Source organism: Candoia aspera, chromosome 6 (genome assembly GCF_035149785.1).
Source record: "Candoia aspera isolate rCanAsp1 chromosome 6, rCanAsp1.hap2, whole genome shotgun sequence".
Taxonomy (NCBI): domain Eukaryota; kingdom Metazoa; phylum Chordata; class Lepidosauria; order Squamata; family Boidae; genus Candoia; species Candoia aspera.
This window is the reverse complement of record NC_086158.1, coordinates 15,956,231-15,968,277: the sequence shown is the minus strand read 5'-3', so window position 1 is coordinate 15,968,277 and position 12,047 is coordinate 15,956,231. Positions and strand designations below refer to the sequence as shown.

Here is a 12,047-nt window from a genome sequence, read left to right as displayed (position 1 = left end):
AACAGTGTGATAGTGGGGGTTAGGCATCCCTGGGGGACAAATGAGGCAAGTGATGACACAAACTGTGGAACACAAACTCCACCCCTTGCATGCTTATATTTGACCTTGCAACTCAAAAGGGTGGAGTTTGTGTTGTGATATTACAACACACATTTTGTCACTGCGGCATCATCACAGGCAGCTTTAGACATATGGGTGGGGAAGCAAACACAAAGAGCACAACGGTGGCAAAAAAAGCAGTACTTTGTCAAGAATTGCTACCAGGCACCAAAACAGTTTCAGGCAGTGACTGCCAAAAGAGCAGACTTTTCTCATCTCTTGTTTCCTATCTGAAAAGTCGAGGGAAACACAGCTAGCTGGCAGTGCACGAATTAGAAAGCTCTCTTCTTGCATTGTTAGCTTATTTCAATTCCTATCTGTGCACTAAAGGCCCCATAAAATATTGCAAAAAGAGATAAAAGGAGAGGGAACCAGAGAAGGAGAGAGACAGAGAAAAAGAAGCAGGAAGAATGGAAGTCAAGAGTCTTCTCTTACCGTATCTTACCCATGAAATTTACCCAGCAAAGAAATTCAAGGAAGCAATTTAATCAAATCTCTCACAATCTTTACCCACTGGATTTGGAACTAAGCAATCCTGGAACGTATCCTAGTGTTTCTATATGCTATTTAAGATGCCATTTATTTTATGTAGGACAAAACAGAATTATATTCAGGAAAAGGTCCAACTTTAGTTCTACTGATGAAATTTTACACTATCACAAACAGTGAACTTTCACTTTCTGAAATTTGATGCAATGGACTTTGCGTACCACAGACTGATTTGCATAATTATGTCATTCATTTGTTTAATGATGTCATTGTACAAATGATACCATTTGCATCATTCGCTTTGCTGCAATGATGCATCGTTTGGTTTATAGGATTTGGGGGAATAGTGGACATCCCCTCCGCCCAATTATTTCAATAAAGTGAGTTTTACTTGCAGTAACATGTGAGGCCTGGGTAAAATTAATATGGAAATTTATTCTTCTCCCCTTCAAATACTCCAACCATTCTATGACTTCTTTCTCCATAAGGAAGCTAAATATGTTCTTCTGAACTTGAGATTAGATTATTCATATAGAATTCCAAGATGTCCAGCCCTTATTGCAAGATCATATATGAAACTAAGGAAGTTTTGCTCAAGCCATAGATCTGATAGATCTTCATATCTGGAGTAAAAACATCATTCATTTTGAGTTACATTCATCAAATATGTGGCGGGTTGCGATTCTAATAGATGACTTTGGACATGAACAAAAACACACACAAGATAAATGTGGATGGCTTGTAAATCCACTCCGTCAACTTTCCTGCCTTTAGCTCTGACAGTTATATTGCACTAGGTCTCATACATGCACTATTTGCTGCCCAAACCAATCAGAGACTCTCGACTATGATGAAATTTAGATATATAGGAACTTGAAGGTAGTTTTTTCTACTATGATTAAGCACGAATTTTTTGCGCTACATGTATCTCTAAAGCTCTAAAACAATAAATAAAGTGCATTTACAAAATGCAGCGATTAGCTACACATAGAGCCAGGACAAGACAAAAATGCCCCAAATGGTAAAATTAAATTGGTAAGACTTACCATCTGAGCTCGGAGATACATCTGAGCTTGACTGGCAGTCAAATTAGGGGAAGTGCTCCCTAATAGCATGGTCTGCTGGGTAAGACTGCTGCTACTAGTGTTGGAGGTCTGTGAACGACTTATTAGCTGTGCAGGTGTAGGAGAAGCAGAGAGATTAATCTAGGGAAGAAAAATAATACTAATAACTATCTTATCCCATACATCTAAAGACAGTTACACCCTACAATTCAATTCAGTTGTAAATTCTACTAAAAACAGATGCCTAAGTAACATTCAGTCCCCTGTGTAATCATGTTTTTGTTTTGAAATTGTGCTCTGTAGGGCAGAATTTGGGTATCATAAAGTGTTAAGAGTCTCAGCTTTCAAAACTGTTATTTTAACCAGAGGTCTTTCCTCTTCAAAAAGATTACTGGACACAGTCTTACATTTTAACATTTGCTAACAAATAATAAAACAATTTCCAAAGCTTAAACATGGAAATTAAACAGCCATACATTTTTATGTGAGCTTTGCCCCTTTTTTTTTTTTTGAGCTACCTGATCAGAAGCCAGTGCCGCTGCTCAGTTCTAAAGCTTAAAGACTCTGGTTCCAGTAAAAGTCCAACAACTTTTGGTCAATTGTAAATATCACATATTCCTCAATACTGCCACATTAAAACCAAAATGTTGCTTAAAATAGGCTAATATAAAGTTAGCATTCTTAGTGGATTCTTTCCCCAAAGTTCCAATTACTCTTGTAAATTCTTTCTCCAAAAAATCTAGGAAATTCCTTCTTTATTTCTTTATTTTCTATCCTGCCTTTATTATTTTCATAAATAACTCAAGGTGGGGAACATACGCATTACTCCTTCCTCCTCCTGTTCTCCCCGCAACAACAACCCTGTGAGGTGGGTTGGGCTGAGAGCGAGGGACTGGCCCAAGGTCACCCAGCCAGCTTTCATGCCTAAGGCGGGACTAGAACTCACAGACTCCTGGTTTCCAGCTTGCTGCCTTAACCACTAGACCAAACTGGCTCTAAATATCTTCCCAAAATACGACCAAACTGGTTCTAATTATCTTCCCAAAATAAGTGAATCTCTTTTATTCTTGCATTTAGTGTCAGCTCAACCAGGGCCTTTTCCAAAGGCAAGTTAATGTTTAAACATTTGTATTACTATTAACAGTATAAAGGCACTGAGACTATAATGGGACAAGAATTCCAGTTTTTGTTCCTCCAGCCTTTGCGTAAACAATGTGATTGAACGTAGAGAATAAACATTGCACGTATAGATTAAGAGAAATACTTTTACTAGGCACTTACCGAGGTTTCTGACATGCTTGACTGCTGAGAGGCACTGCCATTAGGAGAAGCACACTGCCTCCCACCTGAAAGATTTGCCTAAATAGCAAGCACATCAGTCAAATGAGTCATTTTCACTGCAATAAAAAGTGCCTTGACTAATACTGAGTGTACCCACACTAAAGTCAATGGCAGCCCAACGGCCACGTGATACCCATAATCACTTTTGTGGCCCTCATTCTGTTTAATCCCACAGACAACTTGCTGTCTCTTTTGAAAGCTTAGTTAAAGAGTTGTAATATAGAAAATGTTATCCTGAGCTAACAATCCATCCACCCAGTCATGAATTCCATAGTGATTCCCTTTCACCATCCAGGTGATGTTCCTGGAATAGTGGGAGCTATTTTTGTCGCCCCTCCTTTTTTCCCCCCTTTTCCTTGCTAGGACTAGGGTGGAAATGGGAGCAATAAATCTCTGGGTCAGCATTGCTTGCTGGGGAAGTCTGGGAGTTGAAGGTCACACATCTTAGAGTTGCCAAGGTGGAGAAACGCTGCTCCGGGTGGTAAACTGCTCCCATTTGTAAAGCTTCCAGCCCTGAAAAATGGACCAAAATCATGCTACTGAAGTTCAGCAGCAAGAGGTCACATTTTGGTGGCATGATTTTGGACATTCTAGAAGAGGACTGGGGCTGTTCAAAGTGAACATGGGTCAGTTTACATCCCAGGGGCTTATTTTTGAAAATGAACAAACAAAATCATGCCAAAGTTGGCTTTTTTGTGGCCAAATTTTGGCAGCTCGATTTCAAGCTACATATCCCTGTTTACCAGGACCTTGATCCAAGGCAGAAAAATAGGGAGGTCAAGAATCCACTGATCTGTTTTGAAGTTGCTGATTGTCCATTTGCTCCCAGTCTGACTAAACTCTTAGAAATGTTGCAGAAAGGTACATGTGTTTCTCCATCCCTCAAAATGTTCTGATCTGTTTTCCCCCCACTTATCCTTAGCTAGTGAATACATGAAAAGTGTTCCATGTATTTAAAATGGTAAAATTTACCTACAAATTATTGAAGCAACTAAATTCTAATTTAAGAAATAATTGCAACAGGGGAGTTTCATGATAAAAGTATTAGTATGGAAATATACACTGGAAACCTGTTACTGATTAACATGTTTAAAAGCACTGAAAGGTAGGGCTCTCCATTTTTGTTATTATTTGCACATAATAAGAAAAATATGAAAGAGTTTAGTGATTCTCCCAAAGCTGACTGATTTCTGAAGTAGGGAGAAGGTTACATAGTTGCCTATAAAATTGTGTTAACCCATCTTGCAATATTTTCATCAGTTGCAAGCCTGTTGCAGTGTGCAGTTCAAAATGGGTCATTATTATTTCAGCCCTAAATGGCCAAGGTTCCAAATAACCTCTAATTGTCATGAGCACTGATGGTGAGCAGGAGGGGGCCCCTATCCAGGGGGGAAAACGCATGCGTAGTAGCGAGAATCTGAGCTGCCAAAGAGACACCGAACAGACCCGCCTTGACTTTTGGGGTTTATTTGTCTGGGTTTTCTCACGCTTCTTCAGTTTGGTAGGATTTTCTGTCTAATGTAGCAGTAATAAAACACTAGAGACCTATTCCTCGTCTCGGCGTGGTTCCTGCTTGTTAGGACACTAATACTAGGTTGCCAACTCAGGTGGAAACAGATGGTTTTGACAAGGGAAAGGGCCTTCTTAGTGGTTGCAGAAATATTATTATTAACCTCACCTGTAAAGCTGATTTTCTGCTAGAGATTAGTGACATCCACAGAGGGGAGTTACAACAGGCAAGATGGCAGTTGTGGTGTTGCAATCTAAGCCCCCTTTTGTATGTGCAGCAATTTCATGCACAAATGTGCAGCAATGTGCATGCACAAAGAGGCAGGCCTTCAATTACAATGCAATGACTGGCATCTTGCCTGCTTTGAGTCCTTCCCTTTGGATGACACTAGTGCCTCTCTCATTATTTGTCTCATAAGAAATGCAATCATTTATTCTTGTTGAAGCACTGTTAGCTACCCCTGAGAAATCCTGGGGCATTGAAAACGGGCTTATATTCTCCATATAAATAAAAATCAGTGAGTTCGAGCTTTTAACTGCATTTTGATATGCCACTTTCATTTTTTTTTTAGTTTTAAACATTGTTGGATGCTTAGAAATCTTTGTATATGCAATATTATAGAAAGATATTAAAGAAGAAAATCTCAGAACACATTCTGAACTAAGAGGAAATGAAACTGACAGTATCAATCGCACAAGGGATTAAAATGATCAGACATTCATAATTAATGATTGAGGTGTTAAATTGTTTCAAAATGGAAACAATTGGTTCAGTCTTCTGTTCCTTGATAGGAAGTTATTTCTTTTTTATTATTATTATATCACCAAACCATTACATTGCTGGGTTGAAACATTTTTTTTTAAATTGACCCTTCCACATATCAAGATTTTCTTGATTATCAATAACAGAAGTAGGAAGCTTGGGATCTTTTACTATTGATGACTACAATTCCCAGCATGCCTCAGTACTGATTATGATGGTTGGAGCTAGTGGCAATTGAAGTTCCACTGCTGTTAGGTACCACATTCTGTTTTACTACTGTAGTCAAATATTTGGGGGGGGGGAAGGTTGGAAAATGTTCCCTTAAAACCAAAATATTATACTATTATGATTATGATTATTGTTGGAGGAGTTAAGGTCAATTCCCTGATGTTTATTTTCTAATCTACCCCAGTCTTACCTGTGGGACACTGGCCAAACTCTGGAACTGAGCACTGCTCAAATGCTGCTGTTGCAAAGCTGCAGTTTGTAACATTAGATGCTGCTGCTGAGCTGCATACATCTGCTGAAGGTATTGTGCAGCTGAGCTGGGGGGACGATGCAAGGCCTGCTGAATGACCTGTGGGGTTTTGAGTAGTGGTAACCATGGCAAAAAAAGAGACGGAGAGATTAGTGCTATCACAACAGCCATTCAAGCATCAGCATAGCCTGCACTTCCAAGGAACTGTATCATTGCCTTAGTAACCAGAATTTTAGCTACATTGAGCAACCCATATAATTCAGCTGACCAATGACTTCACTGCTAGCTCTACAAACACAGGCTTCCATCTCCATCATCAGAGTATATGGAGGAGACATCTGTGCAAGACAAGCGGGATCGCTGTGCAGTCACCATGCCACAAGGCCAGGCTCACCATTCTTAGTCTGGACAATTGTATCAGATGCCAGTGCTTAAAGCCAATGAACTATATCACTACCACTGCCACTCCCCCAAACCCTCAGATATAGTTTTGTAGCAGCCCACGCTTATCTCCAAAACAGTCACTGCACTGCAAGTGTTCCTTGCAACCAATCAGCATTCCATCCAGGGCCACTGAGGGAACGCTGAAATCAACACCACCAGCTGCTGCTCTATGCCCCTCCCCTGTATCCTGACTTATCACTGGCCAACTAGAAGCTCCAAAATCTCTGCAGGGGCACCACAACACAATGGTGGCTTGTCTGCTGCGTCCAGGGCAGTTTTTTTCAAACTTGGCAACTTTAAGATGTATAGACTTCAACTCCCAGAATTCCCATGCTGGCTGGGGAATTCTGGGTGTTGAAGTCCACACATCTTAAAGTTGCCAAGTTTGAAAAACACTGGTCTAGAGGGTGGGAAATGCCAAGGATCTGGGAAGCCAGGATTGGTGAGAATTCCTGCCAACAGGAATTTAGCCCACCCCCAAACTTCCAAGGAGCTTCAGCATCTGAAACTGAAAAATGAAGTTTTGCCATTTGAGATACTGAGCAGTTGAGCCAGAAGAAAATTAGCTCCACTGCTCGATAAGGGAGGGCTAAATTCTTGGTGCTAGTGCCCTCAGTTGAACTCTCAAAAGGCCATAAACATGGCTTCTTGCAACTAACTGAAACTGCGTATTTTAACTCTGCTTTCCCCAGGCCACATTCGCAAAATGTGGGAGTTGCAATTTCAAGAATTCTCGGCCTCAGGCTATCCTGGCTGAGAATCCTAGAAGATCTAACCCACCTGGAAGGTATCAGGTTGCAAAAGGCCGTTTTACTAACATTCCACACAGCACCACAGTTTTGTAATAATCAAGCATTTACTTGCCAAACAGAAATTAATAAGCTGTATTAAACAACTGTTCAGAATGTCTGATTCTATATGAACCAAATAGGCTATCAGTGGCAGAAATAAGACCAAAGATAAATTAGCATTTGGAAGGAGCCTGGAGACTGGAAAAAGTCAAAAAGGAAGAGAAGGAATGAGATAGGGGTAGAAAGTTTTTAAAAAAGAAACAAAGAATAGGATAGGAAAGGATGAAAGGAGAGAGCAGAGGTAGAATGGGTTGTTAAGAGCTTTGCTAATTATTCTTTATTTTCCCTGGTAAACAGAGGCATCCACAGGGGGTCAAAAAAGTCAAGGCAAAACCCCATGCCTTTTTGCATATGCATTCACAGCCACCATTCTGACTTTTCTGATCACCCCATTTCTCCCTCTAGTTGCCCCTACTAGTAAATCCAGAAATGATGCAGAGTCCAAGAAGGGATACCAAAGGATGTCATTTGGTCTATGCTTTTAAGTAAATTAATTAATAGTTCGTAGATTACTATGTAGATCAGAACACAGATATTCTTAAAACTGCACATTTCACAAAATAGTTTGCAAGCATTTAATCTCTTCACTGGTTGCAAAGGAAAAAAACAAGGAGGAAGGGGTGATGAAGAGTTGTTATTGAAATCACAGAAGCTGCATTTAATTACAATCTTTTTAGCTTTTATTTTCAACTGTAATACATATTATCAGTGTTTCCTCAATTAAATACCTGCACAGCATGTCGATCTGAGCCGCTGTAGACAGATATCTGGGGTGGCTGTGTACGGGAGGGGGAAGATGTAGTAGCAATGGTTGTTGTGCATGTGGAAGAAGTTGTCGCACTTGATTCATTCTCCATAGTTGTGGAATGATTCTGCCTCTGAGCAAGATATTAAAAAAATACACATGGTTCAAATTCATACCACTTTCTTCTGCTTAGAATCTAAAAGGAAATATACATGTTTGGTAGGATTCTATGTAGAAAACAAGGTCACATTCCACAACATCCAATAATGCAAATCCAAATCTCTTGCCTGAAGTTCCACAGCTAAAGAGCCAGAATAATGTCTATCTCAAAACGCTGTTACAGGTATCATTTAAAATATAAGGAGTGCCTATTTTAGGACTAGAACTGTGGTGTTTCTTTCCTTTTAAATGGCTGTGCCTATTGCAGATGCTCTGCTGTTTCCAATCATACTTATCAATGCTTTTGTTTTCTATGAGGCTGCCCATGAAAATTCTGCACAGCTGGTGCAGAAGGTTGCCATACGTATTAGTCCAATTTAATGGCAATGAAATACTTTTTACCTTGGGAATGAACTACACTGAAGACAGCACATGTAATGTTTTATTTTAGATGGAAAGAAAACAAATGGCCCACTCTTAACTTATTAAAAGTATGTCTGAGCAGTGATTTGAACCTGGACCTCCAAGTTTAACAACACAACTCATGCAAATATATTCAGAATTAAATCCTGCTTTGTTTAATAATGCTCATTCTCAAGTAATTGTGCATGGGATTACTATGTAAGACCAACAATCATATCTGCATCACACTGACCTCTACAGCATCAGTGTTTAGCTGATCCATTTTTCTTCTGTGTGTTGTACTATGCAAAATGAACATACAGCTACCCAGAACAGGAATGTTACAATATTTAAAGTCTTTCAGAAGATTCTTGTGAAATCAAAAGCTGCTCTCCTCTCACAACATTTTGGAGAGAATGCAACTTTTATCACAGATGGCATATAGTTGCTGCTTTATCTGTAAATTCTAATTATTTAGCAGCTATTGTTAAAACAGTTGAAATACCTGTATTATCATTTTTCAAATACCACCTATCAAGTTGTTTTTACATAATCATACTTAACATTTGGGTACTTTTAAGGGTTCAAAGGCACTTCACCTGCATTATGTATTTTCAATCCTTAGTGTAACCCTGGAAAGTGAGTAAAAATTATATCCCATATTACAGAGTAAAAATTATATCCCATATTAAAGCTGTAATTTTTTCATATTCTGGGTTAGGCTGCAACTCCTATACAAGAGTAGGCACCATAGAGCCCTCCAGATATGGATGTCAGACTCCAAATTCTATCAGTCCAGCCATCATATCAAATAATCAGGGATGACAGGAGATCAAGTCCAATAACATCTGAAGCACTGCAAGTTATGTGTTGCTAGCTAGAGCATATCTGGGCAGCAAAACTCTGTCTATCCTCATTTAATGGCCAGGCAAAATTCTGCAGGCCAGATATAGTGGGCTTATCCATTAGTACTGTCTATACTTTACCTGGGAGGAAATATTAGTGAGGATTATGTCCACAGAGTAGGTATGTCCTGCTCACAAATACACCAGTATCTAGTGAGAGAGAGAGCGTGCGCATTGTGGCATCTTAAAAGTTGCCACATGTTATTAAGCTGATAGGAGTCAGCAGCCTACAATATTAACAAACAATAACAACAGTAATAATGAATGGTATTTAGGATGCCACAAGATTCTTGATCATTCACTTTACACCAGTAGTTTCTAAACCTACTGGAATTGTAGGAAAGACAGCAAACATAAATTCAAAGGCTGCAACTTTATCCCATCAGTGGGACCTAGAGATTGAATCCAGTACCAATTTCAACTTCTAGCTGGCACAAACTTCATTTTAATTCTAGGAAAAGGAGTAGCCATGCCACCTCAGCAACTCAAGTAAAGGGGTGTACATAGGTGTGTCCTTGTGCGTGTTCCCCTCTCTCTCTCTCTCCCCCGCCTCCAAGGCATCTATAGGCCAGCTTTGTCAAACCCTCCATCCTGCTTTGCCTGGCCAGGCCATTCCACGTAGAGCTGTTAAACAGGGGCAACTTTCATTTCTGCCCCAATACCAGACTCTGTACAGCAGTTGTTGTTGTCAGCGCCCTTAAGAAAAGAGCCGGAGCCCCACAAGAAAAAAGCGCGGCTCAGGACATGGCTCCCTACGCATCAGACTATCCTGGCCACCCTCTGGCCTGGATTTCCCCCTAGGCACAAGGCTGGGCCAATGCAACCTTCTCCAGACCGGCGCCTGTATCGCAACTCCCGAGCCCGCAGCCCCAGGGAGCGCGCGTGCACCTCTGGAGGGCGCCGGGTTGGGGAAGGACGGTCGAGAGAAGCCCGGGCCCAGCGGCTTCCGCTGCCCAGCCTGTCACCCCCGCGGCGGGGCGCCTCGAGGATCGCTCCGCGCCAGTCCCCGCTTCCCGCCGGTCAGGCTCCCCTCCCGCGCCGGTCGGTCGGCCGCTCCCTCGCACCCGCGCAACAGAAAACGCACTCACTCGGCGTACGAACCCTTCACTCCGCTTCCGCCATGTTCTCGCCTCCCTCACAGGGAGGGACCCGCGCACGCGCCTCGCGGCCGGGAGGTTGCGCTCGACCGCCCGGGCGGGGGGGGGGGAGGGAAACACGTGTGAATTGGCCGTTCCCGTGTCCTCGTTCTGAATTTTTCCGATTTCTGTTTTTCGGAAGATGGTTCTCGCAGCCCGCTTGGGCTAGTGCTCCTCCAGACGGCGGAAGAACCCACCCCGGGGTGGGGATGTTCTCCGCGGCTCTCTTGGAGTCCTCAGACGAGAGAAGATGGAAAACTCCCCGCGTGTGCTGTCCATCCTGGTCCTCTGCCGCAAGATTGGGGTGGGGGAGGCTTCAAAAGGCAGTGAGATACGTATGGCACGCGTCTGCTGGTTCACACGTTGCAGGGAGCCATGAATAAACCGCAGTTGTCTGTTTATGCTAAGCCATAAACAGTGGTTTACAATGAACAGGGGAAGAAAGCTTTCAAAACGTTCGCAAGAGACAGGGAGCCGCAGACCAGCCAACTCTGCTTTAGGTTTGGGTATTAGGCAACCCCAGCCTGAGTGATCCCTTCATGTGAATGGAGACAGTGAGGTTAATTGAATAAATGTCCTGGTGACCTTATCAAGGGATATACTAATATTCTGCATAGGGGTTTTCCTGTAGCCTAGAGCAGCGTTTCAGAATGTCAGCAAGTTTAAGATGCATGGACTTCAACTCCCAGAATTCCCCAGCCAGCATCCTGGCCAGGGGAATTCTGGGAGTTGAAGTCCATGCATCTTAAACTTGGGGACATTAAGAAACACTGGCCTAGAGAATAAGATGTAGGAAACCATGTTTTTCCTTTGAGCCAAAGCCATTTCCTTTGATGTGCAAAAACTAGCCATTTCAGCAATCAAACAATAGGACTGTATTCTAAAGTCCTTGATCAAAGCTAAGAAAGAAACAAACCCCGGTGAGAAAGGAGGAGATGCAACATATTTTACAAAAGACAAAAGGGTTCCTGAGACCATCAGCTATCCGAAGATGCATAATTTACCACTTGAGGAGTTTTATCTAAGGATGCCTTTCTTTTCTCACTTTAACAAAACCAAAGAATTTATTGAACATCAATGATGTTCAATGAGACTGACAATATACATATCGTATATTGAATGTGTGTAATCATTTGTTTCTGTACCCTATATAAAGATTTGACCTCTCCTGTGGGAGGAGATGGGCGGTGACAAATTTGATTGATTGATAGATAGATAGATAAATAAATAAATACATACATACATACATACATACATACATACATAAATAAAGTCAGGAAGCTAAAAAGCCACTTTGCAAAGGTTATTGGGTGTTTCTCAAATTCAGGGACTAGTGCCTGAGTTTCATGGGCAACACAACAGTTTAAACTTCACACTGGCTTTCATGGGCAGAATCTGATGGGATGCCTGGAACAACCTCTGCAACTCTTTTGTGCCTGTAGACTCCAATAAAGTGGAGAGAATGCTCTCTAGTGTACCCTCTACCATCTATGATCCATACTCCTCCTGGTTCCTTCAGTTGGTAGGGAGACTGACAGGATCAGTTCAAAAGGTGGCAATGCTTCTTTGAGGGAAGGGGTGTTACCACCTGCTGTGAAGGGAGATACCTACTTCTCAAGAAGGCCTCCTTGACCTGGGAGTTTTGGACAACTATTGCCTAGT

General features: G+C 41.7%; 1 protein-coding gene across 3 annotated transcripts in view; it reads right to left on the bottom strand.

Annotated features, from left to right (window-relative positions):
- The window catches only part of PHC3 (polyhomeotic homolog 3), a 57,203-nt gene extending 46,814 nt beyond the window's left edge, over positions 1 to 10,389 (bottom strand). Inside the window, exons 1-5 of one of the 3 annotated variants that reach the window (XM_063306454.1) lie at positions 10,351 to 10,389; positions 7,767 to 7,979; positions 5,684 to 5,842; positions 2,934 to 3,011; positions 1,635 to 1,793 (exon numbers count right to left, since the gene is read on the bottom strand). In XM_063306454.1, coding sequence (XP_063162524.1) covers positions 1,635 to 1,793; positions 2,934 to 3,011; positions 5,684 to 5,842; positions 7,767 to 7,895 — 525 coding nt within the window. In that variant the 5' untranslated portion in view covers positions 7,896 to 7,979; positions 10,351 to 10,389. Of the gene's footprint in view, positions 1 to 1,634; positions 1,794 to 2,933; positions 3,012 to 5,683; positions 5,843 to 7,766; positions 8,045 to 10,337 lie in introns of those variants that run through there. The other 2 variants (XM_063306455.1, XM_063306457.1) reach the window with 2 other exon arrangements.
- Positions 10,390 to 12,047: the final 1,658 nt, after the last annotated feature.